Below are 27,993 nucleotides of genomic sequence, written 5' to 3'. Positions count from 1 at the left end.
GTGACGGGGACCCCCGCGATACCTGTGATGTGGTGTGCGGGGGTCTCCGTCACATCCTGGCGGTTGTCAGTGTCCCCAGGAGATCGATGGAGGATGAGATGGGGGGTCGCGCGGACGGAGGCCCATAGGCTTCTATAGGGTATCGCCACCCAGAGGTGGCGATACCCTGCCCGGCAGAGACGGGGCAGACGGGTAATGGCACATAGGAAAATGCGGTAAAACCCCCGTTTTACCGCATTTTCCCTTTAGTACATCCCGCCCATAGTCCCAACATTAAGAACTTTTAGAGTTATATGAGGGATATGGAGACTTGCTTAGTAATTGTGTAATGAGACAGGCTCTCCACACGGGTACGGTCCCACTGATGTCAGGAAGCTTGGCAGGTATTCTATTAAGAGTATATATTCTGTCATACTGCTGATAAGTTATCATGTCATTTCACTGGAAATGTGCGCTATCCAGTAATAGATGATCCAGCTAAGTTATGGTATTTAACTTTTACAGCCTCATATAAGACATGAGTAAGTACCAAACCAGCTGTATTTGTAAAAAGTCTGGAAAGGTTTAATATAATAAGAGGGGGGTATATGTGTAAGTAAGCAGTAAGTAAGCAATCATTTCACTTTATATTTGAACCTCTACAACAGCGGCCCCATAGGGGTAGCAGAAAAGCGAGGCAAAGTGGGTGTGAATACAGATACTATGGCGCTAATGGCCAAATTGACATATATAGTTATATTGACATATATAGTTATATATACAGTAGCTTGTTGGGAAAGGTGCCCTTTTTTAAGTCTGTTGCAATGAGCTAAATAAGAATAAAATCCACATAAACCAAAGGATACAACATTTTTTGTTACATCCTTATAGCCAATTAAAAAGAGAAACATTTCAGGAGCTTTGTTGTTGTACATATGTTTCATAAAAAGCAGCAACCAATATGTCCTTATACTTCATTACTGGACCGGGTATTCCTCACTGTAACCTGGTGTGTGTATTGGTGTATGTTTCTTTTTAGTGATTCTTTGTACCTCAATTAAGAAAATATAATGTGTTTTCATAGGATAAATATTTAGAACTACAGTAGATATATTAAACCACGGATATTTAAAGTGAGCCATTAGCAAAGTAAGTTACATAAGCATTCTCTCCTGGCCTTATTTACACAGCTTGTCATTTATTCTTAAAAAAGGAGAGGTAAGTGGCAAAACACACACCACAAAGTTCCCGAAGCTTTGAAGTCTCATAAGTATGTGTGCGACGGGCCTGTGTTATTGTTCTGCTGCTGGATCTGTAACAAGCGAATAATTGCTCTTTCCAGCTTTTGGTTCTCAGCTGGCAAAGGCCCATGCCAGACTGATATGTAAATGCACACGCACACGCAGTATGTACAAGGCATTCTTCTCCAAGGATTGAAAACATGACTGTGATTGATGTGTGGAATAGTTCACAATCTCTTGAGACTACAAGGATCCCAGGCGCTTTACTTAAGATGTTTTTAGCATATATTTTGCATTGCTCACTTTTTCCATTGCCTTCTCATTGGGGCCTGGTGGTGTGGCTTTTAAAATGTCAAAATATAATGATTTTATAGAAAGAGAATTAGAGATTGTGCTGAAATCACTATTTAATTAGAAATACAACTGTATATAATATAAGTTAACCTGAACGGTCCCATCTAAAATAAAAGCAGCAGTAGTAAATCACTATCAACAGTGCTAATCTATATAAAGACAGTCAAATCCAGCACTTATGGTATAGCATGCATGGGCTACTTTGCTCCGGTGCCTTCCCTGTTGGGGACTTGTCTCACGGGCCTGTATTCTGAATAAGGGGCTATCATGCTGGTTTAAACTGCATAAGGCAACATTTCAGGTCCGAGTTTTCAAGCTCATTTTGGAGCACATCAATTTTCAAATTCAGTTGCTTTTGTTATATAATATATATGTAGAATCTTAGATATTTCCTATGATGTAATGAAATATTTGTCAATACATGAATAATGTGTGTAAATGACATCACTCTGACATAGGGGTGTAATTGTAATCTATTCAAGTACTGTCACTAGTGGCATAGGCAAACTCCGGGGGGGGGGGGGGGGGGGGGTGGCGGTGGTTCTGGTTGCACAGAAATCTCCATCCTCTTGGCAAGTGGTTCAGATTATGATAATAGCATTCCTGGAGTTGTCGCCATATCATGTAGTGCTAGGGACAGAGTGGAACTGCTGCACATGCCCGGTTGCCAAGTTTGCTGTGTCCTCAGTCAGTGCACTGGACCAGAGAGCACTTGCCAGGAAGAATAGACAGGAGCCTTACCATGAGGTGGGAGAATGTGAGCTTTGAAAGTGCAGAACTGGTTCTATTATATTTGTGTATTTATTCATTATGGTATGTTTAACCTTTTCCTGACAACTGATTTATATTATTTAAAAGTTTGATACATCCTATATATAAAGTATATATAGTGTTCAATATTAGTACTGTATTCCATACAGTATCCAGTGTACAAAAAGAATAGTGTGTACATTAATGTGAAGGGTCGTTACTAGGGGCCTTATTCTAGTTCACTCTTTCTGACAAAATCCTTCTTAGATGGACAAAACCATGTGCACTGCAGGTAGGGCAGATGTAACTTGTGCAGAGAGAATTAGATTTGGGTGGGGTTTTACTTGTGAGATCTATATTGCAGTGTAAAAATAAAGCAGTCAGTATTTACCCTGCACAGAAACAAAATAACTCACCCAAATCTAATTCTCTCTGCACATTTTACAGCTGCCCCCCTGCAGTGCACATGATTTTGTCCATCTAAGAAGGATTTTTTCAGAAAGAGTGAACTAGAATAAGGCCCTAGGTTCTAATAGCGCTTCCCCAGACTACCGCTCTTGCTCCAATGTTCCAGTGGAAAATGTGTTTACTGCATTAGGAAACCCCCCTCTAGAAATCCTGTGTTTGACACTGAGTGCTGTGCTCATTTCATTGTGTCCAGACTTTGGTTTGATCATGGGTTATCTCTTGCCTTCCCCAGGACACTTTCTGTTATTTCTGGAACCTGTAAATAACATCACAATCGTGCAGGGACTAACAGCCACTCTACACTGTAAGGTGGCAGGAAGTCCCCTCCCCAACGTGAAGTGGCTGAAGAACGATGCACCAGTGGTGCAAGAGCCGAAAAGAATCACCATAAGAAAAACAGAATATGGTTCTCGGCTGAGGATACAAGATCTGGACACAACAGACACAGGCTACTATCAGTGTGTCGCCACTAATGGGATAAAGACAATCACTGCAACTGGTGTTCTTTTCGTCAAGCTTGGTACGTATATATGGTTTAGCAGATTGGCATAGTTTATGTAGGGTACTTGTGAACACAGACATAAAATACAATGGGGCAGAGGTATTAAGCTTTAACAAGAGATAAATCCAAGGGTGACAGAGATAAACGTCCAGCCAATCACCTGCTAACTGCCATGTTACAGCCTGTGTTTGAAAAAAGTCAGTAAGGAGCTGATTGGCTGGACGTTTATCTCTCCTTATCACCCTTGCATTTATCTCTTGTTAAGGCTTAATACATCTGCCCCAATGGTTGAAAATTTACCTTTTGTAACATGAAGAAATATGGATGATACAGTTCTGTAGTTTATTACATATCTTTCCACAATCAAATGAGTGTTATTCTTCATAAAAAAAAATAATTTGCAATCTTCTTTTTATTTATACAGGACCAACACACAGCCCGAACCCCAACATCCAGTAAGTCCCTTTGCATGTCTTGAAATAAAAATAGATTTCCATTATTAGAATAGATTTTTGGTTTATACTGGTCTGGTTTAGCAGTTTGTCAATGATTTTTGTTTAGGTTTTGTTCTGTTAACCATGGAAGGGTACAGAAGATGGAAAAAAAAGAGGGGATTCGTGAGGGAGCTGGGAAATCGTCAGGGCGGCGTCTCAGTGCTTGGTAAGCAGTGATTTTAGCTGCTGACCGAGCCAACCAGAATCAGGCGCTAAATAGGGTATTGTAGAGAACAAATACATCAACTTCAGCAAAATAGACATTTTAGATGCATCCAATCTGCCCAGCAAGGACACCTCAAACCTCATGCGTCTGTGTAACAGAGTGTCTATCTGGAATAAAAGGGGCATATCATTAATCTCAACTCAATTAGATAGGGAATTAGGAATAATAATTCCTAAATATACTTGTTTTCCAATGATTTCCCGTTATATACCAGACACAACTGTATATGGATTTGATTTAACATGAAATGGTATACCTACACATTCTACATGTACTTTATATCCAAACGGACATACACTACAAACTAAGAACCAAGCTATTTTGCATATAGTGAATGTAGCAGACTGCGCTAATAATGTTGCTTTTGATTTCTAACAAATGCTTTCAAGGAGATGTATCACAGACGATATTATGGTAAATCTGCATTCTTGCAGCGCCTTTCATTAAGGTGTGCACCCATGGAAGTCTACAGAGGATTGCTCTATGCGGACTAGCCAGGAGTAGGGAAGCCAATCCAGGGGCATTTTTTCATTCTCGGGATTCAAAAATTCTTAATAAAAAAAAAAAACGTCCTGGCCGCCCCACACATTTATTTACATGTGTGGATGTGGCCAGGAACGGTGCGGGTGGGTCATGCGGCCAGGTGAGAAAGGGGTGGGCGGGCCGTGTATACATTCCATGTACATCTCACTGTTTTCTGTTGACTCACTCAATGACAATAATCCGTAAAGGATCTTCATTAACAATGCATTAATGATGTGTAGAGAGTATATAAAAGAATAATCACTACCAGTTTAATAAATCAGTGTTTTTAATTACTAAATTTGACAAAATCCATAAATATGATAACCTAAAATACATTACTGCCAACTTTGATGTCTAATAAAAGAAAAATGTGAGGCAAAAATACATAGAAAATTTCATGACAATACAATGCATTCCCTTAATGTAAGAGGAAGTACAATTCAGTGTTGTGATTTTAACATAGCTCTTTAGTTATATATCTCACCCATGCAAAATATCAAATAATTAGAAAAGATTGTATTTAACCCCTTCCCGACAATTGACGTACATTTACGTCATGGTCGGGAAGTACTTCCCGACACATGGCATAAATGTACGTCATGCCTTCTAACTGTCACTGCGTCTATAGACGCAGTGACAGTTAGGTGATGTCTGCTGTCCCTGACAGCAGACATCCCCCCTCGCCGCCCAGGGGGGGCAGGGGTGCCCCCCCCGGTCGGCGATCGCTGTGATTGGCTGTTCAAATCTGAACAGCCATTCACAGCGTTTCCTGTGTTACCGGCGGCTAAGCCGCTCGGTAACACAGGGATCGGTGGTGATCGGTGCTGTCAAGTACAGCACCGATCACCACCAATGTGCAGCCCCCACCTCCCACCCGCCGGGCACTCACCGCAGCAGCAGCAGCAGCTTCCCCGGCTCCCCCGGCAGCAGACAGCGCAGCAGCGCTGCCCTCCTCCCTCCTCCCTCCTCCCCCCTCCCCCCCGCAGCAGCAGCAGCAGCAGCATCAAGCTGCCCTGAAAAAATAAACATATGTAGTGAATAAATATATATATATATATATATATATATATACACACATATATATATATATATATATATGTGTGTGTGTGTATATATATGTGTATATATATATATACACACATATATATATATATATATATATATATGTGTGTGTGTGTGTGTATATATATATATATATATATATGTGTGTATATATATATATATATATATATATATACATACATACACACACACATATATATATATATATATATATATATATATATATATATAGAAAGATATTCCCGACATATGACGTATATATACGTCATGGTCGGGAGGTACTTCCCGACCGAAGACGTATATATACGTCATGGTTTTAAACTGTCACCGCGTCTATAGACGCGGTGACAGTTTGGAGATGTCTGCTGTCCCTGACAGCAGACATCCCCCCTCGCGGCGATCGCTGCGATTGGCTGTTCAAATGTGAACAGCCAATTGCAGCGTTTTCTGTGTTACCGGCGGCTAAGCCGCTCGGTAACACAGTGATCGGTGGTGATCGGTGCTGTTAAGTACAGCACCGATCACCACCGATCGCCAGCCCCCCCATCCCACCCGGCAGCCCCCCCTCCCTCCCACCCTCCCGGCTGCCGCAGCGCCAGCACCCCTCCCAACCCCCCACCAGCCGCAGCGCCAGCCCCCCTCCCAAAGCTGGTGACCAAAATGGGGTCACATGTGGGGGGGTTCCACTGTATTGGTGCTTCGGGGGTCTTGCTAATGCGACATAGCACCCACCTTTCATTCCACCTCCAAAAATCACTCCTTCCCTTCTGAGTCCTGCCATGCACCCAAATGGTATTTTTGGGTCACATATGAGGCATTGCCGTACTCGGGAGAAATTGGGGCACAGATTTTGGGGTGCTTTGTCTCCTTCATTCCTTGCGAAAATGAAAAATTTTAAGCTAGAACTGCATTTTTGTGTAAAAAATTACATTTTTTTACACAAAAATGCAGATCTGGCTCAAAATTTTTCATTTTCACAAGGAATGATGGAGACAAAGCACCCCAAAATCTGTGCCCCAATTTCTCCCGAGTACGGCAATGCCTCACATGTGACCAAAAAATACCATTTGGGTGCATGGCAGGACTCAGAAGGGAAGGAGTGATTTTTGGATTTTGCAGCACAGATTCTGGTTTAATGACCCCTGAAGCACCTATACAGTGGAACCCCCCCACAAGGGACCCCATTTTGCAAACTACACCCCTCAGGGAATTCATCTAGGGGTATAGCGTACATTTAAAACCCCCAGGGGTTTCACCGATTGTGGTACAACTGGGCTGTGAAAATGAAAAATTACATTTTTTTACACAAAAATGCAGTTCTGGCTCAAAATTTTTCATTTTCACAAGGAATGATGGAGACAAAGCACCCCAAAATCTGTGCCCCAATTTCTCCCGAGTACGGCAATGCCTCACATGTGACCAAAAAATACCATTTGGGTGCATGGCAGGACTCAGAAGGGAAGGAGTGATTTTTGGATTTTGCAGCACAGATTCTGGTTTAATGACCCCTGAAGCACCTATACAGTGGAACCCCCCCACAAGGGACCCCATTTTGCAAACTACACCCCTCAGGGAATTCATCTAGGGGTATAGCGTACATTTAAAACCCCCAGGGGTTTCACCGATTGTGGTACAACTGGGCTGTGAAAATGAAAAATTACATTTTTTTACACAAAAATGCAGTTCTGGCTCAAAATTTTTCATTTTCACAAGGAATGAAGGAGACAAAGCACCCCAAAATCTGTGCCCCAATTTCTCCCGAGTACGGCAATGCCTCACATGTGACCAAAAAATACCATTTGGGTGCATGGCAGGACTCAGCAGGGAAGGAGCGATATTTGGATTTTGCAGCACAGATTCTGGTGGAATGATGGTGGGTGCTATGTCGCATTAGCAAGACCCCCGAAGCACCAATACAGTGGAACCCCCCCACAAGTAACCCCATTTTGCAAACTACACCCCTCAGGGAATTTATCTAGGGGTATAGTGTACATTTCAAACCCCCAGGGGTTTCACCAATTTTGATACAACTGGGCTGTGCAAATGAAAAATTACATTTTTTACACAAAAATGCAGATCTGGCTCAAAATTTTTCATTTTCACAAGGAATGAAGGAGACAAAGCACCCCAAAATCTGTGCCCCAATTTCTCCCGAGTACGGCAATGCCTCACATGTGACCAAAAAATACCATTTGGGTGCATGGCAGGACTCAGAAGGGAAGGAGTGATTTTTGGATTTTGCAGCACAGATTCTGGTTCAATGACCCCTGAAGCACCTATACAGTGGAACCCCCCCACAAGTGACCCCATTTTGCAAACTACACCCTTCAGGGAATTCATCAGGGGGTATAGTGTACATTTCAAACCCCCAGGGGTTTAACCAATTTTGATACAACTGAGCTGTGAAAATAAAAAATTAAATTTTTTCATTTTCACAGCCCAGTTGTATCAAAATTGGTGAAACCCCTGGGGGTTTGAAATGTACACTATACCCCTAGATGAATTCCCTGAGGGGTGTAGTTTGCAAAATGGGGTCACTTGTGGGGGGGTTCCTAACTTTTAGCATCTTATGGTGCCTAGAAACCTACATGGTGCCTAAAAAATAATCTCATAAAAAGGAGGCTCCAAAATCAAGTAGGTGCTCCTTCTATTATGAAGCCTGTGGTTTGGTCACCGTGCACACTAGGGCCACATATAGGATATTTATGAAAACAAAAGAATTGGGGGAATCAATTTTTAGTCACATTTCTCTAGTAAAATGTACTGTGTTCCTTAGAAAAATGTATTAAAATTGCAAATCTGCAAAAAAAAAGAAATTTTGAAATTTCACCTACACTTTGTTTTAATTCCTGTGAAACACCTAAAGGGTTAACAAACTTCCAAAATGCTGTTTTGAATACTGTGAGGGGTGCAGTTTTTGAAATGGCATCATTTATGGGGGTGTCTCACATACAAGTCCCTCAAAGTCACATCAAAACTGAACTGGTCCCTAAAAAAATCAGTGTTTGAAATTTTCTTGAAAATTTGAGAATTTGCTATTCATATTGTAAGCCTCCTAGTGTCCCAAAAAATTAAAAGAAAGTTGAAATAATGATGTCAACATAAAGTAGACATATGGTCTATGTTAGTTATTCACTATTTTGAGTGGTAAGATTATTTGTCTCACAAGCAGAAAATTTAACATTTTGCAAATCGCTAAATTTTCCATTTTTTCACGATATTTTGGTATTTTTCACAAAAAAACACAGACTGTATCGACCCAAATTTACCACTAATTTGAAGTACAATGTGTCACGAAAAAACAATCTCAAAATCACTGGGATAAGTAAAAGCAAAAAAAAGTTATCCCCACTTAAGTGAGACATGTCAGATTTGAAAAAAAGGGCTCTGTCAGGAACGCAAAAACTGGCTCTGTCAGGAAGGGGTTAAAATAACAGTAAACAGACAATTTATTAACAAATTGGTGCCTGGGGGTACGTTTACTAAGGCTCGATTTTCTGCTCCTGATGATATTTTTAGGTGATTTAGTGGTGTTTTTTTCAATAAGCTAGTTACTAATTCAGGTATTTACTAACTGCCAGAAATTCAACTTCACACACAAATAACCATCAACTAGACCAGGCATGCGGCCCTCCAGCAGTTGTGGAACTACACATCCCAGCATAGTTTTACCATTCCCTAATAGCAAAACTGTGGCAAGGCATGATGGGACGTGTAGTTTCAGAACAGCTTGAGGGCCATAATTTGGGCGTGCCTGAACTACTGAACTAGACCATCAATTCTTCCCAAAAGAAAAAGCTAATTTACTAACATTCGATTTGAAAATTGCCATTTTTCAATCAGAGGTGGATTTAGACCTCATGGGCCCTAGACAAGATACCGGTTTGGGGCCCTCCTTTCCCATAATATATATATCACTATATTTTTGGTACTGATTGCAGCTGGCATCGATAGAGAACCTTGGCATGTTCACAGTCTACTAATAAATGCTTAGCTTTTAAAACAACTGTATTGTGTACAAATCTGAATCAGGCTCTAGGTCTTTTGGTAGTAGGCTTAATACGTGTGTCACATTTAAAGTAAACAGACCGTCCACATACAATGGATGAAACCATTGTGTGTGTCCAAACAATTTTATCCTATAAAAAAACATCAAACATAACATCCGCTAGTAGTCGCTCAGTGCTCCTCTGGGAACATTTTGTATGGCCAGTGTATCTTTATGGGCCATCTTGGGACCTGCTGAACCTGAGGCAGGTGCCTAGTTTGCCTTTTGGAATATCCACCTCTGTTTTCAATAGAACCATCAGAAACCATTCTGTTTACTTTTAAATTATGTGGAATTGTCTGAAACTGCAATATGATGGAAAATCACTGTAGAGAAGTATGTGGGGCACTCAGGCTATGTAAATCATGGCATTTAAAGGCAAAACGATAATTTGACCCCCCAAAAAACATGGATATGCAAATTAGCACGGGAGTGATTGTGTTTGTAGTTAATACGGTGCATGTGATATGTGTTGACCAATAGGAATGCTTTTGTATACTACTGATGTTTTTGTGTCAATTGCTGGTTGATTTTTGTTTCTATTGCGGGTGAATAGAATACATAATACATAGTATTTTGAATAGAAACACTAGTTGATTTTGTTTGAGGATGCTGGTTCTATTTTGGTTTATATTAACTAGACTCAAAACTGGCTTTTAGTCATTTTCATCCTTGAATAGAAGGACCTACGGGGCACAAGGAGGGCAAATGGTCCTCTTGCTTCTACAAGCTTTCTGTGTAGCTAAAGAACAGATTAGCAAACCAGGGTACAGAGATTTTGGCACATTGGACTCTGCTTGCTTCACGGCACTGAATGCATGCTGATAGCAGACACAGGTTGAGCAGTCAGGAGCGCATACAAAATGTCAAGTGACATGATGCACTGTTAGAATCCTTGACAGTGGACAAGAAACATTTCTGGAGTGAGTTTCCGTATTGATGTTCCACCAAAGACTTACTTCCTGATATTGCTAGTAATTACAGTTATCTCAATTACCTTGACATTGCTAAAGGTTGTACCCCTCTTAACCAGCACCCCTGTACCTCATTCAATGTGCATAATGCATCTGCTTTTAGTTCTACATTTGTAGTAATAAGTATTTTGAAGGGTTGACAACCCCAGATGAGTCTGTTTTATATGAGCAGTGAACTCAAGTGGTGATAACTCAGGCAACGATAAGCAGTTAAGTGGAGTTTTGCCAAGGGGAAGCAATCTACTATCTTGAGTGAAACTATCAGCATATGGATTAATTGCTAAGAAGCAAATGGTTGGGAATGTCACTAATACTTAATGCTCTCAGGAATTTGTATTTGCCTATATTTGCCCTTAAAGGGACTTTTTATGTTCTTTTAGCCATGTTTGTTATTTTTGTTTTGTTTATCCAGTTACTATTAATTTATATGTGAATGTTTTCATGTTTGTCTCCGACAAGCTAATAGTAAAATCTAGCAGTAATACATTAGCTACTGTCATATTGTCACAATCCATTTTTATGGTTTTAGAATATTTGTAAAGATTAAAATATTTGTAATACCCATGGAGTAACATTATTTAGATACATTATATTTAATAGATATAAATTCTAGATGTTTTTTTCATGTCTTACTTGGATACCAAAAGAAATTACACAGATGTGTGTGGTCTAGAAGGACATTGAGGTGGGTCTGGATTTCCGCATTGTTAATGCCAGTTTGATAGTATCAAGTGTTGGAATAAAATAGGGATTTAACTGCTCTTCTAGATTAATATTAATCACACTTTAGTGATTACTGATTGACTATGTTAGAAAGCATTAGTTACTTTTTCACATCCCTCCTTTGCCTTTTGGCAGAGAGGTGATAAAATGTGTCCAATTAGATTTTGTTGGTGCATCTACAGAATTCTGTTCTAAGGTGTAAATCCATTTCCTGCTAACGGGTCTGTACACTAAAATTGCTTCTGCACACTTGTAACCCGACTCTGTCTCCAAAGCACCTTGCACATTGTAATATGCTGTAAAAGGGTGGCTGTATTTCACTAGACTGTCATGGGAAATGTCATGGTATGTAGTTCATAGTCACTGCTAACATTGTCAGATTTAATGGTAAGCCTTTACGACGAATGGGATAATAAAGGAGATCAGGAGCTGCTGGAAACATCTGTGGAAATAGTCTACTGTATCTTGTAATAGCGTAAGTTAAGGAAAATACTGGGTGTTTTTTGCAAATCTTGTGTTCTATAATGACTGTATTTTTTGTTACAAGTAGATTTGAATCAGAGTTTGTCTCAAACCAGTTTGTCTAATTAGCTATAAAGTTAAATGTTAATGATAACATTTCATTCTTTAGATTTGAAAATGATTGCAATTAAAATGGCTATATTATGTTTTTTTCCATGTGAAAGGTGAATTAAAACTAAGGGCCCAAGTCAGCATCGAACATATAAGTCCAAAAATTGTAAACAGGAGATTTTCAGACTTGTGCCCATTGTTAGCGGTGTGTCCGAGAACATTGACAGTGCTATCGCGTCTCGGACACAAACACTGTAAATCAGTGTATGAACTTCTCTAAATTGCTGTTAAGTAAATAAACCAAAAGAGGATGATATTTATATACCGGCGGTTGAAATCCTGTTGGTCAGAAGAAAGCAGCATCTTGGTGTCCAAATTTCAGATACAATTTGGATCTTATTCAGGTCCATTCGCAAGGGCTTATGTGGTCACATGGGGCAATGTTTTTTGACTGCGCATGCGGGCGGCTGTCCCATTAGCATATGGGAACGCCCAGTGTTTCATGGGCGTTCTCATGCTAATGCGGTCATGACAGACATGCGAGGGGTGGGCAGTTGACATCACCGGATGTCAGCTGCCCGCCCACTTCCTCCTGGATGTGCACGCATATATATAAGGTTCCTCAGAGCAACCTTACATATGAGTGCACCTTCGGCGACCATCAAAAGATGTGGGAGGTTCCCACTGACATGCGGATGGATGTTTATGTGAGACATCCATTCGCATACCATGCAAACGTACGTGCCCTGCGAATGGTGGGCCGACGTACCACCATTCATAAGGCGGGATCTAGTTGACTAGAGGATGTGAATTTGCATCCAAGTGAATCAACCAAAATTACCCCATTTATCTCTAATCCGGAACTCCCCCTCTTGCAGCCTAAACTGTAAATATAACCTCGAGCAGCCTAACCCTAACTAATCCCTCTCACAGTTTAACCTCAACCTTCCCCTCCAGCAAACTAACCCTAGCCCTCCCTTAGTCCCTCCTCTAGGTGTCTCACACAATTCTGCTGAATTCCCTAACAAAATCTATCAGTATACAGTCATATTGTCAACAATACCTGTGTCAAGTCAAAAGGGCTACGCTATAATATTTAAAGTGATAATGTTGACATGGTTCAAATATCAACACCTCATACAGGAAATGTCGACACATTTAAAACATTGACATGACAATATTAAAATGTTGAAATATAGGAGGGTAAGTGGAAGTGACCTTTGGCGCCAAAGGTCACTTCCACCCACCCTCCTATATTTCAGTCTTTTTTGGTGCCTTGTGGGAAGACACCAGGAAGTTTGACCCAGGCAGCCAGGGAGTGCGCAGGGATACACAAGATCACTACCTTTTTGAAATATTAAAATGTTGTCAATAGAAATTTAGGATTAAAATTGGGTATCAACATTATGTATCAGTCAACATTCTGGACATGTCGAGATTTTGTCTGTTGACATAATGTACATGCCAACATTATGGTGTCTAACTCTGATGCCTGTAAACATTGTGATTGTCGGCAAAACATACCAAACCCAGTCTCTCAATAGAGATCTAACTGTCCCATCCAAGGTTTATGTAGTGCAGAACTAGATCTAACAGAGAATAAAGTAGACAATCCAGTCAACAGAATGAGTAATCCCTTTGGTGCTAGTCGTATATCTACAGTATGTCCAGAGGCCTGGCCTAATTCAATCTAATTTCAAACCAGTACAAATAATTCTATTCATTGGAAAACACTGGTGGGTGCTTTAATGGACTTGTGTTACTTCATGGTGTAATCATTTTAATTTGTTTCCCCTTTGCAGTAATGCTGAAACGATGAATGAGTGTGATATTTGCGAATGGTCTTGGGGAATAAAATAACATTTATAAATGTATTCATTAAACAGCCAATCTATTCTACATTGGTGTATAGGTCATAGCATTAGGACTGCACACAGTGCCGTACATATCCATTCCCAAATCACTGATGCATACTGGGAACTAGTTTGTCCTTTCACCCTTAACATTCATGAGTTTAGCCACCTGTGGCTGCAGTACATCAGATTATACAGTGTAATAAAATGAAAATTCCCTGACAACCTGTTCATTCATGGGGACATTGGCCTGTAGAATCAGGAGATGTTGATAAATGTCTTCCAATTTTAAATAGAAATTGTAATAAGTAATTACAAAGCAAATACCCTGTTGGGAAATTTTCTTCCCGCTAATCTTGACCTCATCTGTGATTATTTGGATACAGAAGAATGTAATGGCCTACAAATTTTTATATTCTTTGTTGAAATATTCAATAATGTCTGTTGGTTTTAGGAAAGGTTTTAGTATTCTTTCATGCCTGCTTTGGCAGGTTCAGAGGAAAAGCATTTAAAACAAATTACTTTTTTCCCTACAGAATTTTAAGCCTCAGAAAATCTTAATTGCATTTAAAAGAAAAAAAAATGTGCCCTTTTACCAAGTTATTCACCTCATTTGTTTTCTGGTCATCGAGTCACACGCTGTTCTCTGGTGAGATTGCTAGTCTTGCGGGTTTTATTAGTTATGATGTTGATGGACTGGAGAAGTGACGGTTTACACATCTGACATCTATCTATGTTAACAGTTACCGGAGGTTCATTTGCTAACACAGACAAATCTGAATTTACTGCTTGGGACATCATATGCTTCTATTGTAACTGCATGTGGGATACATCCAGCCAGAAGGAGTGATAAAGTGTTTTAGAGGCTGAAATGAGGCTGAAAGCAGACTTGCTTTTGCTGGAGGGCATATCTTAATGAGCTGCAAAGGGTGAGGAGGACTATGCATAATTGTAACCCTGTTAGATCCTGGGGCTGCCAGCAGATCCACTGGTCACACAAAACGACTACAAGCTAAACCCCCAACCCAATACCTCACCATTACTGATGATAGAATGCATGGAAGTTAGTGGAGGCACATTGTATAGTGGAAGCACAGAAATAAGCACAGACTGAACACTTTCTGTAACAAGAAAAGTGTTGAATGATGATGACACAAATAAAGATGGACAGGGTGTTTCCTTACTACAATTACTGTTTTTACTGCAAAGATGTCACTCGTCATAGCAAACGATATCATTGCTGTTTCCTCCAGCAACATCGGGCAAATAAGCTTAAAATATGTCAGTCTGGCTCGGTATTGAAATATTTACACATTTACACATTTGAATCTGATTGGAAAGCTACCCGATTTATTGACTGATTGGATTGATTGTCTTTGAATGTAATAGAACTCAATGTAGACCAGTGATTTTCAACCTTTTTACCTTGCGGCACACTAAATAAGATTTTAAAATTGCCAAGGCACACCATGAGATCCCCACAGGGCAAAACACATTGGCCCCCACAGGAAAAAAACAAACCTATTGCCCCCCATATAAAAAACTATTACACTGGTCCCCACAGGTAACACAAATAAAATACATTGGCCCTTTAAATGAAAAGAAGAGACCAGTAAATAACACTTGAACTGGTGGTGGCTGTAAACTAGTTTGGGAATCTCAAGATCTGGAGGCACACTTGAGAACAGCTCAAGGCACACTAGTGTGCCACGGCACAGTGGTTGAAAAACACTGATGTAGACTATGCCAGTGTGACAGCAGCCTGTGCCATATCAGGAGTTACTTTGGGGTCTGGACAGCAGCAGTATGCTACCAAAACTTGAATAATTGAGAGATATCAGCTTTACTGTCAGGTGGGATTTTCTAGTTCCACGGACACATACATTTCAATCATGGACTAATAATATTCAAAGTGTCTAGACCATGACATTTGATACGGTAGCAGATGCCCAGTGAGCTGTCCTATTATATCCTCTACCTTATAGAGAATGGAACCTGCCAAATTATCTCCAGTGAAGCAGTGGAATGGGTTAGCTGTAATCTAGCCTATGATTGCACACTACCACTTGGACAATTCACATGCTAATAAGAACCCACAACATTGCTTCATGCCAGAAACTGAATATCATCCACCTCTGATTCATTTGGCTGGGCTGAATGGGTGGGATTTATCGTATCATGTTTCCATACTCATTAGTTCATTTGTATAATAATAAATCCACACCTTGTCTTACAGAACTTTATCTGGCAAGGAAGTATAGAAACAGAGATATTGCACAACACTATAGAAACATAGAATTTCATGACAAATAAGAACCACTTGGCCCAGCTAGACTGCCCTTAATCATTTATGCTTTTGACTTCAACCCTATTTGTTCCTTAGGTCTTTGTAATGATATTCTTATGTATGTGTAAGCGACTCTAAATGCCTCCATTTCTTATGCAGCTGACATTGCTAATCCCTGGTAAAATGCTTTCATACCTGTGTAGAAGGTGGACTGTAAGATAGATATATTCTACAGTAACATAAATAATGAGCCACTAAACTGTGAAATGGATATTTTGACATAAGAAAGTAACATACGTTGTTGAGTCGTGCCGTAAATATCAGCAGCAGGTTGTGGATCACTCACCCAGTCCTGGATTTCTTTGAGTCTTTACTCAAATTTGACTTGTGGCGTTCTATGTCAGTGCTCTGGTTTAGTGGAATCCAAGGTCCATAAAGAAGCAAATAATAGAGTGTAAATAAGTTCTCACTCGCATAAAAGCTATTCTGTCTCATTAATATTCATTCTGGTCCCAATGCTACTGTAGTGAATGCTGCAAAGTATCGATATTCAGTATTTCATGCATGTGTCGGACTTGTATTGTGTATGTGTAGTATAGGTCTGCGACACGGATGTAAATCAGCAGATTATTCTTATACCTCTTTTATATCTACAAGCTGGGTTGCACCTGGAATTTTAGACCCGGCTTGTGACCACTTTACACTCACCTCCCGACCCGGCATAATGTCGAGGGGGGTGACATCACCGGGGTCGAGTCCTTGTCTCACGCTGGGAGATGAGAGCATTCTTCAACCTGGGTACACAAGGCAAGAACCCAGGTGCCTCCGTGTGAAAGAGGTATTAGTAAAATGGTGTTGGCCATACTTGCCACACTCTGGAGGAATTACAAAGCCAGGATCTCTCTCTGACTTGTTCAGACGTGTGACAGCCGGGGTGCACAACATTTATGGGTCATGCATCTGGCAGATGATGTTGCAGGTGATCCAATGCTATGTGCTAGGATTCAGCAAGGATATTAATGCAGTAGCCTCCTCATGAATTACCATAGTAGTGCTGTCGCTGCTGCTTCCATGAGTAGCAGCAACAGCTCTTCCAACCATATCTGAATCGGGCCTTATGTGCATTTGCAGAGTTTTGTTACTTTTTTTAATCAGCAAGTTACCTAAATAAAACATGTATGATAATAATATCCATGTCCAGCATATCATTAGCAGAGCATAGTGGTGCTCAAGCTGAACTAAGGCTGGTTACACACTAGAAATAATATAGCTTTTGTTTGAGTGACAAATGATGATATATCACTAGCGGCTTAGTGGGCGTGTACACCCAATATGTTTTTTTTTTCAGTGTGTACCCGGCCTTAGTCTTGATATTATTGAATGTTGGATGTTGTAGGCTCCCAGTAACAAAACCCATTTTCATTGCAGACTGTTATTTTAAATGAAAAGCATCAGGTTTTGGAAAATTGCATTGAGAGATGGTTTTAAAACTTCATTCCAGTTCTAACTCATTGCTTGCTTTAGATCAGGGGTGTCCAAACTTTTTGCGACGAGGGCCAGATTTGGTGAAGTGTAAATGTGTGGGGGCCGACCATTCAGCCTGACATTCTTTGAATCATTAATCACATCAGAATGGTCCCCCACGCTGCCCCCATTCACTCTATGTCCCCCAGCCTGCCCCTTCGCTGAATTTCCCCCAGCCTGCCCCCATTCGCTGTATGTTCCCCAGCCTGCCCCTCCTTCACTGTATGTTCCCCACTCTGCACCCATTCACTCTGTCCCCCAGCCTGCCCCTTCACTGAATTTCCCCCAGCCTGCCCCCATTCGCTGTATGTTCCCCAGCCTGCCCCTCCTTCACTGTATGTTCCCCATTCTGCACCCATTCACTCTGTCCCCCAGCCTGCCCCTTTCTCTTAATGTCCATCAGTGCCTCCATTCATTGTATGTCCCCAAGCCTGACCCTCTTTCACTGTATGAATCCCATTCACTATGTAACCCACTCTGCCCCCATTCACTGTATGTCCCCCAGCCTGCCCCTGCTCCCCCTTCTCTGAATGGCCATCACTGCCTCCATTCACTGTATGTTCCCCAGCCTGACCTCCTTCACTGTATGTCCCCCACTCTGCCCCCTCCCTTCCCAGACCCTTGTGTGAGCCAGAGGAAGGAGAGGCAAAGAAGGCACTGCAAGGACATGAGATGCTTGGCCTCCCGCTGCTGCCCTCCTCCGCTCTGCATGTTACGGGACCAAGCTTCCCCCCTTGCTGCCCCCCTCCCCAAACACTGCTGTCACTGTGATTGTGGAGTAGGGTGACATATGATTGCAGCAGCAGGGGTAGGACCCCAAACACATCTGACTGTGGTGACCGGCACCTCCTAACTGTAGCAGACAGTAAGGTAAAGGCGCACTCGCCGGGGCCCCACCTTTAGTGTCCTGTGCTGTGCTTCCCACATCTGATGCTCTGCCTGCTTCCAGGAGGCTGCGGGCCGCTTGAAATGACAGTACGGGCCACAATTGGCCCCCGGGCCTGACTTTGGACATGCCTGCTTTAGATGACTTGCTTCAGATGATGCATCCGCCCATCCATTACTGTGACTTCTCAGAGCCACAGCTGATCCACCTTGTGCTGCCCGGGATGGTGGTCTGGTGGCAAAGATGGCGATACTAAGCGCATACTCAGGTATATTTTATGAAAAAATACCCCGAAAAGGAAGCTGAGTGGATTTTCAGGGACAGAGCTTTAGTATCTCTGCATGCAACAATTAATAAATCCATGTGATCCATCAATTATCGCAATGCGGATTGGGGCAAAGTTATTACATCCGCATCCTAAGATCCAGATTGTGATAAATCTGCCCCTAAGAAACAAAGGCCCTAATTCAGGTTGGCTCGGTAAGCTGCAGACATTGCTGATTACTGAGCAAATATCCACCCCCCGCCGATGAATCACCTCGGTACCATGCGCAGGGATGTGTATGAGAACACATCCCCTCACATGCCTCCGCTAGCAAGAGAAATCATTTGATGTTCATTGACCATAGAATGATTTCTCCTGCCTTCGTAAATAAAACTTTTATTTACAGCACTAGGACGAAGACGGGGAGGGCGGCTGGCTTCCTGTGATGACAGCAGCCAGCCCCCGGCATGCATTGGCCAGCCCGCGTACCCATGGGAACACCCAGCGTTTTCATGGGGACACCTATAAAATGCTAGGCACTTCCATAGGTGAGCCCCGTTTTCGCCCCTGCCCTCCTTCCCTGCAGCGATCGGCCCAGCACGTCTGTATCTCCCTGAAGGCGTTCGCAGTATGTGTATAAACACATGATAAACATATGCGCAGAAATTATCATGCTCAAACCCCGACCATCGGGATGGGGCTGAATTCGGATAGTTACAAGTGATCCTGAAACGGCCCCAAAATCTAAATATATTATTAGACACATGCTGCACCCTAGTTCCTCGAGAGTAGGGCTCCTTTCAAGTACCATTTGTTATTCAACGTTATAACATATATTACATATATTAGCTATTAAAATACTAGAGAGTTATTATTTAAACAGTTTTCTGTAGTATTTATAGGGGGCCAAACAACTGTTTCCAATTACCAACTCAGCAAAACATCATGCAAGACGACCTTGTAGATCTGACCTTTCGCATACCATAGCAAAATGGATTTAACATTACAGGATTATGGCCCGAAGACAATAACTACAACATGGCCATAGGGGAACAAAACGAACACAACCAAGATCTTATGACAAGTTGTTTTTACAACCTGTTTTCTTTCCAAATCCTTAAGTTGTTTAAAATGAAAAATGATTGTATAAAATGTAACTAGCAAGACTACTGTTATGAATTTTCCAACTGCTGTGTTAAAAAGTGAAACATGGTAGACAGATATAGGGTAAGGGTCCACACCACCCTACAATAGTGAATGGAATATATGGGAATGGGGGACAAATTCAGAGTTGTGCACTATGCCGATGCGTTTACAATTGAACGATTATCAGCAAAACTGCACATGCTGCGCAATTGCAATGCGCATGTGCAAAGATGCCTTTGCGAGTTAGCTTGCAGTGAATAAGAAATTCGTTGCAGAGTGGTCAACAGGAAGTGACCATTTAAGGGCTGTCAGCTGCGATCATGTACGCAGAGAAACTTGGGGTGAGATTTAATAGGATGAGAGTTTCAGAAAGTGAGAGATTTGGTGAGAAATCTCCAGGTTTTTTTTAAAGGGGCAATCATTAACACTGCAAAACCAGTTTGATTTTGCAGTGTAAATGATTGCCGCTTTAAAAAAACTGAAGATTTGTCACCAAATCTCTCACTTTCTGAAACTCTCATCCTATTAAATCTCACCCGCGGCATCATGGCATGACCTATTTGAGCAGTCGATGTTTCCCATTATTTCATATTGGCTGAGAATATGTATGCAAAATGCTAACGAGTTACTGTGGCTCTGTTGGATGGCTCTGTTTATTTCTGGAGAGCAGCTTCACTTGCTAACATTAACAGTTCCGTAGCTTAGATTAATTTGCATTAGTGTGCAACTCTGAATGAGGCCATGTGCCTGGTGTTAGTCTCTGCAAGGGTACTTAATAACCCAAAAGCTCATACAAAATAAAGCTGAAGCATGATATATAATTTGTACCAGAGGTGGTTGATAATGATACCTAAAGCAATACAACCTGGCCCGCTATTTAAATTAAAACCACAGCCTCATATAGATTTTATATACAACATTATATCATGATAATAAAATAATAATAGCATTTTGACCATATTTTTATTTAAATAAAAGAGTGTGCGACATGACCCTAGTGCTAGGCTCCCAACAAATTACCTGATTCATGTAAGTAAAGCAACAAAGTCAGACTCTGAGCCCCCTGTTGGGCATGTGGAGAGAAATTTAGATATGGTGTTCCCCTTTTCACATCTCATGAAACTCTTAAAGTCCATACACACTGGGCGATTATGCCCAGCGTGTATGGACAGCGATGATCGCTGTCATCGCTGGGGGTATGCCGCTTAGTGCATACACACTGATCGGCTTTCCCCCTGCCCGGTGCTGTCAGCAGGGGGGGGGGGGGGGGGCTTTGCCTAGCGCAGTGCTGTGGAAAGCCGTCCTCAAACACCAGCAGGTGAACAGCTTTCCTGGCGATGATGCGGGAGCGCACATCACCGCTCATCGCCGGAGCATACACACTAGGCGGCTTTGAGCTGAAATCCGCTCAAACTTGCTGTTTAGTCCACACTTGCCCAATCTCCCAAAATGTATAGGAGCCTTCTAATTCTTGTGAGACTCTCCTGGACTCTGGAAGAGTAGGTAAGTCTCACAGAGGCTGGCTTTGGCTGCCCACTACCTAAATCTCATCATTGAGGGCCCTGTTCCCTGGATGACTGTATAGCGGGGGATATGGCCACCACTATGCATTCACACCCGCAGCACAGATTACTTGGGCTCACCTCACCATCGATGATCACCAGAAAATGGAAGTATTTCAGGGGCTTGCTTTATCTCTGTCGATATTAAATAACATATATTTATCATATATTTGTAGACCGTCCACATATTATGCAGCTTTACCTAACCTTGGCAAACTGTAAAGTGTAATAATGTGCTTCTTTACCCAGCCTTCATTCCATTATCTATAGTTCCGGTTGTCATCTTCATTGTTTAGTAAATTACATCTGTTTCAGAGGTGCCTACAAAAATGACAAAACACTTATAATAGATATTACATCATTTAGTTGTTATTAATGTTGCTCTTATTATGTGAATGAATAACAATTGTGAAACATATATCACATGCACTGTGGATTAACTAGGTTTTTCTTTAGAAAACAGTAACATTGGAGGCTTTTCTAATTGATTCGTTCCCCTGCGCATTTGCACAGTGGAGTAATTTTTAGAGACTGCACATGCGCTTAAGCATTTATTATTCACCGGCCACTCGCACACAGCAGGGGGCATGGGGTGGAAGGCTGTGGTCCCACCCATAAGAATGCCCAGCATTTCATGGGTGTTCGCATGGAAACGCTGGGCGTTCCCATGGAAATTTGCAGGTGACACGGGTGATGTCAGCAGACATTTGTGAGGGTCGTTTTCATTAACTGAAGCCTGCCAGGAGGAGAGCCGGGACCGCAGACAAGTAGATCTGTGTGTCACGCTGTGGTGGCGAGCAGAGGGGTAAGCAGATGGATTGGGGGTTGGAGACAGGCTTTATTTTAAGGGGGGTAGGCTATATTTTAGAGGGGGGCGGACAAAATTTCCGGCAGGGGGGGCACCCAATGTATAGTTACGCTACTGCTGCCCACAGAGTAGATGAAACCATTTGGTGTTACCAAACATTTTTTATCCTATCAAAGAACATCAAATGGACTTTGGGAGTGTGGGCGGGTCCATGTGATTTCTTGATGTCACACAGTAGACACGCAATGCTCCTCTGGTAATGTTTTGGAAAACAGAATATATTTTTGGGCCCCTTGCAACCTGTTGGACCCTAGGCAGGCACTTAGGTTGCCTTGTGGAAAATACGCATATGAATGGGCCCCTTAGCCCTCAGCGCCTGTTACACCAGTGGTAGTTCCGGCTCTGACTAAGCAGCTGTATTGAGCTGTTAAAAAAAACACGGCAGACCAGTACTTTTCTGAATTGAATATAAAATACATGAACTAAGAAATTAAAATTCCAACAAAACTAATGAAATCTCTTCACATACCAACAGCTTGACATATCCGCTCTGCGCTAAATGTCACTCGCTCGTACTTTTGTACATTTGTTAATAGTGTCCAAGTTCACTGGAGGTGCGCGATGCCAGGTGAAGTAGGACTTTTTTTTAAAGCACCAATTATTTGCAATGCAAAACTATGCCTTGTAAATGACTGCTGCTTTAAAACAATGCCAGAGTTCAGTCAGCACCCTGCACTTCTGACAGACTCGGACACCATTAGATATGCCCCCTTATCTGCTCCCATCATCATCATCCCATCATCATCAGAGGACGTTCTCCAAGCTGCAACCACTCTCTCTGTCCCTGTGCACAAGTCTTGTTACACCCAATTCCTCATGCATTAAGTCACTCAAGTATGATGTCTCCCTCCATGCTTCTGCACTTTGTCAAACCCTTTTCTATACCCCTGTGCACAACAATTCTTGTTACACCCAATTCTTCTTGCATTTCCTAAAAACCTTCCTCTTTAGGCAAGCTTATTAACTCATTCAAACAAATGGAAACGCAAAATAAACATTAAGTTTATAAATTTAGCTCACATGTTTTTTGATTGCTTTAGAGATGCTTTAGTTCATACAAAATGTGCATTTTTTTTTCTACACATAAACAAGCTGCTGACAGGCTAATGTATCCGTGTGACTGTCTTATATAGCCCTTTAAGAAGGGAGGCCAATCCAAGGCCATTTTTCTTTATCTGGTCTTTAAAACGAAACTCTTGATCCTGGGATTCCTAATGGGGCCTACATACGCAGAGATTTGTGCCAGAGATTCATAACGGGAGATTCAGCACGAGAGATTTCCCTAAAAACGGAATTTTCAGATAATGAGCCACACACACACAGATTTGTGCCAGAGATTCATAATGGCAGATTCAGCATGAGAGATTTCAAATCTCTCACAGAAACTTCAGGGAAATAAAAAAAGTATTCAAAATTTAAATAAAGGGGTTGAACTAAAGCCTGGGGGAGTGTCACCTTCTTTGTCAATATATATATATATATATATATATATATATCTCAACTCCAGATGCGAGCACCCACGGACTTGGAAATAACGGCAACCACAGACAAGGTATATATACACACACACGGAATCGGTACATCTGTCAGAATGAACTTAGGTCTACAGTCATTAGGTCGACCCCATTAGGTCGACTGGCAGGAAGGTCGACCTGATTTAATGTCGACATGGGCCAAGGTCGACAGGACTTAAGGTCGAATTTGCATAAAGGTCGACATGAGGAAGGTCGACTGGTCATAAGGTCGACATGGGTTTTTCACTGTTTTTTTATCCGAATGTCGACACAGTCGACATGGACACAGTTGGCAATGAGAATCGGACCCTCGCATCGCCTGTCGGCACATGTCGGCTCAAAAAACAGTGAAAAACCCATGTCGACCTTATGACCAGTCGACCTTCCTCATGTCGACCTTTATGCAAATTCGACCTTAAGTCATGTCGACCTTGGCCCATGTCGACCTTAAGTCAGGTCGACCTTGGCCCATGTCGACCTTAAGTCAGGTCGACCTTCCTGACAGTCGACCTAGTGGGGTCGACCTAATGACTGTAGACCTAAGTTCAATCTAATAGATGACCGCTTCCCCTATAAAATGCAGTATAGGCGCAAATCAATGTGCGCTGGTGGCCCAGCGCACATTCACTTGGAGTGGGCACCACACAGGGAGAGCCGGATCATCTCCATTATATATCTATCTATATTGGTGGCAGTGGTTTATATATATATATATATATATATATATATATATATATATATATATATAGGGAAGGCTTGTTATTGGTGGCAGTGGTTATATATATATATATATATATATATATATATATATAGGGAAGGCTTGTTATTGGTGGCAGTGGATATATATATATATATATATATATATATATATATATATAGGGAAGGCTTGTTATTGGTGGCAGTGGTTATATATATATATATATATATATATATATATATATATATATATATATAATTAGGGAAGCCTTCTCATTGGCGGCAGTGGTTTTATTATATATAAATAAATAGGGGTGCCTTATCATTGGTGGCAGTGGAGCTGCAGCAGCAGGGGGACGTCTGAGCGGGCAGGCGGCTTGAAGTACATCGCCGCCCGAGGAGGACAGGTGACAGGGGGACCGGGAGTTGCTGCGGGTAGGCAGCAGATTTGTGGAGTGGGTGAGTGGCTTTCTCCCCCTGCTCCGTCTCCGTGGGGAGGGGGGAGGGAGCAGGGGGAGGCGGTGGGGCGGCGGGTCTTTACTGTGCTTTCGTGCGGCGAGCAGGGGGGGCGGCGTCCGGCGTGGCAAGGGGGGCGGCGTTGTGGGACATCAGGGCGTCGCTCAGAAGGCCCTGCTCACATCCGAGGCCACATATGAGCAGGAGCTTCTGAGCGACTGCTCTTGATTGACGGGCAGGTCCGTTCTGAATCTTGTGCAGATTCAGAACGGCGGGGGCGCGCATGAAAATCGCTGTGTGGGCTATACACACAGCGATTTACATGCATTTTCAGGCATTTTCTGAGTGATTTAGTAAAATCGCTCAGAAAATGCCTGAAAATTGTGCTGTGTGTGGGGCCCATAAGATTGGCCCTACAGGTGCATGCCGTTCCAGGAACTAAGCAGGAGGAGCAGGTGCAACAGGAGGGGGGGGGGGGGGGAGGTGCACGGCTTCACACCACAACCTCTAACATAACGCTGCACGGCCGCACAACCTGACCTGATTTCCAGGCAGCGCCTGGCCTGGCTGCTAGGCAGAAAAAGGTCACTGATCTTGATCCCGAAATCCAGGGATACCGCCAATCCCCATTCCGATGTTGGCATCCCTACCTACAAAGCAATTTATTTCCTTAAAATGTTGATGAACCAAAATGCAATAGCATAATGTTTCTAACTTCTGCTTCCATAGAGATTGCTTTAGAGAAGCGTTAGATCAGGTTTATCTTACATACCAGTCTCACTTCATTATTGTTTTGTTCCCAATTATAATATGCAGTATAATATACGATTACCATACAAATAAATACTAACAAATAAAAAAAAAATGCTAGTACTGTATAATTTATTCCTATGTGGAGTTGAGATATAAAAAAGCTGGTCCCTTCCCAGTTGGTCTCAGGAGAAATGAATACATGCAAAATGCTCTCCAATAGCCAACCATAAATAGGCTGCATTTTACCTGCGATTGTAAGTGACAGTGACCACTATGGGCATCTCAGTTTTCAGACTGCAAAGCTTTACAATCTGAAAGCACTGCAGAAGATGTTGGCATTTAATAAATATAAAAATACTGTATATCTATTTTGAGCATTGGACTAGGAATGCTAGCATAAGTGCTTGAACAAATATAGTTAGCTTAATCAATAAACTGCTGGATTGAAATTGTAAACATCAAATAACATTAAAAACACAGACATTTTTCTTGCTATTAAAACGGTTAAAAACAACATTTACCTATGGCCACCTTCCCTTGTATCCAAATAATCTGTAGTAGAAAGGTGTGGTTACCTGTCTCCTTGGTAGCAGCTGCAAAGTGACATTGCAAAGGTGGTGAAGGGTGCATATGATTTCATAGGCTGACAGTTCAACCAATCAAAATGCTTGATTTATGAAAGCATGCCTAGAAAGCAGTCTAGAGCCTATTTTACATTCCAGTAAATGGAAACGACTTGAGGTTTATTTACTAGCCATTGTTAACTTTTAAGCGTTTCTTTGGGGCTATGAATCACAAATCAAGTCAAACTGTTGCCCTCCTTTCCAATATCCTTTACGAACAGCTGAAAGTATTTATATTTCATTTTAACAAATAACCACACTCTCAGCACAGTTAATTCTCTAGTAAAGTGTGTCAGCTCACTTTGCACTACGTTTTACAGTGGAGAACACTTTTTTGTGTATATGCCTTGTGCTCTCCTTATCTTATAGGCACAGAAATGTGTTTTTTTTTGTGTCCATTTATTTTTTTCATTAACATCTAGAATTAGACAAACAGAAATTACTTGCTAATAACTATGGCAGGTATTCAATGCTGTTTGTGAGTGGTGACAGCGAGCAGGGCTTCCTGCTCGCTGTCACCACTCACCCTGACAGCATTCAACGCAGCCTCCGCATCCGCCAATTACCCCTCGCTTTTTTGAGCGAGGGGGAATTGGCGGATGCGGCTCCAGAAGCAGCGAGACCCGCGGCTAAAAACTGCGAGTTTTCTGCAGCAGCCGCGGGTCTCGCTGTTTTGGGGAATTCTCGCCGTCCTGTGTTCCCCAGTACGATGAATAGAGCGAGTTTTCAGCAATCCTCGCTGTTTAACCCCCTCGCCGGCCGCTCGCTGCGGCATTGAATACCCCAGATTGACTAGCTGCTAGTATATTTGTGTATTTCTGTATTCCAACACTTCATTAAGTATGACTGACTGTATATTTGTATTTATTCTATCACTAGCATTTACCTATGGTTTCGCTCATGTGGATGTCTGTTATTGCTCAGCGGAACTAAGACAGTAGTGCAACTTAATATTGTGATGTATATTTTATTATTTAACCTAACACCGAAAGCTTGCAAGTAACATGATCTGCAAGTATGATAACTCTATCTATCTATCTATCTATCAGTCGGCACTTGCTTTCAGGGTCAGCATGGCGGTGCCCGGACAGTAGAGATGAATATATAGGTGAACTCCGGCATCCACCAAATATGGCTCCTAACTTCATAAATGCACTTTGCAACGTTTCGGACCCTTTATTAGGCCCGTTGTCACAGTACAGTATATACATATACAGTGTATATATATATATATATATATATATATATATATATATATATATATATATATATGAAACTGCATCATGCGTAACCATTGACTGGGTGCGCCATCTGCTGGATTGATGCGTAAATTGAACATTTGTTAGTCAAGATAACATGCAAAATAGATCTTCTATATCTATATACCTACATATTTATATATGCATACATATATAACTCTTTACGTTCGGGAGTGCAATATATATATGTGATGTCAAGCATTTTTTTACTTTATTGCTCCTCTCCATGATGTCACATCGAGACATACATACCTTCTATTCTATCTAGGCCACTAAGCTATACAATTGTGAAAACGATATTCAAATTCATCCAGCAGTTTTTTTGTGATGCCAGAATGAACTAACAAACAAAAACTCAGAAAAAAAGTTTTTTTTTCCTCTC

General features: G+C 41.7%; 1 protein-coding gene across 1 annotated transcript in view; it reads left to right on the top strand.

Moving 5' to 3' along the window:
• ROR2 (receptor tyrosine kinase like orphan receptor 2) overlaps nucleotides 1-27,993 on the top strand; it is a 160,117-nt gene that overhangs the window by 117,163 nt on the left and 14,961 nt on the right. Inside the window, exons 3-4 of the mRNA XM_083187744.1 lie at nucleotides 3,025-3,312; nucleotides 3,719-3,749. Coding sequence (XP_083043870.1) covers nucleotides 3,025-3,312; nucleotides 3,719-3,749 — 319 coding nt within the window. The remainder of the gene's footprint in view (nucleotides 1-3,024; nucleotides 3,313-3,718; nucleotides 3,750-27,993) is intronic.

The sequence above is a fragment of the Crinia signifera genome, chromosome 1 (assembly GCF_055691185.1).
Source record: "Crinia signifera chromosome 1, ASM5569118v1, whole genome shotgun sequence".
Lineage (NCBI taxonomy): Eukaryota > Metazoa > Chordata > Amphibia > Anura > Myobatrachidae > Crinia > Crinia signifera.
The sequence above is the reverse complement of the archived record's forward strand: the minus strand, read 5'-3'. Positions and strand labels throughout refer to the sequence as shown.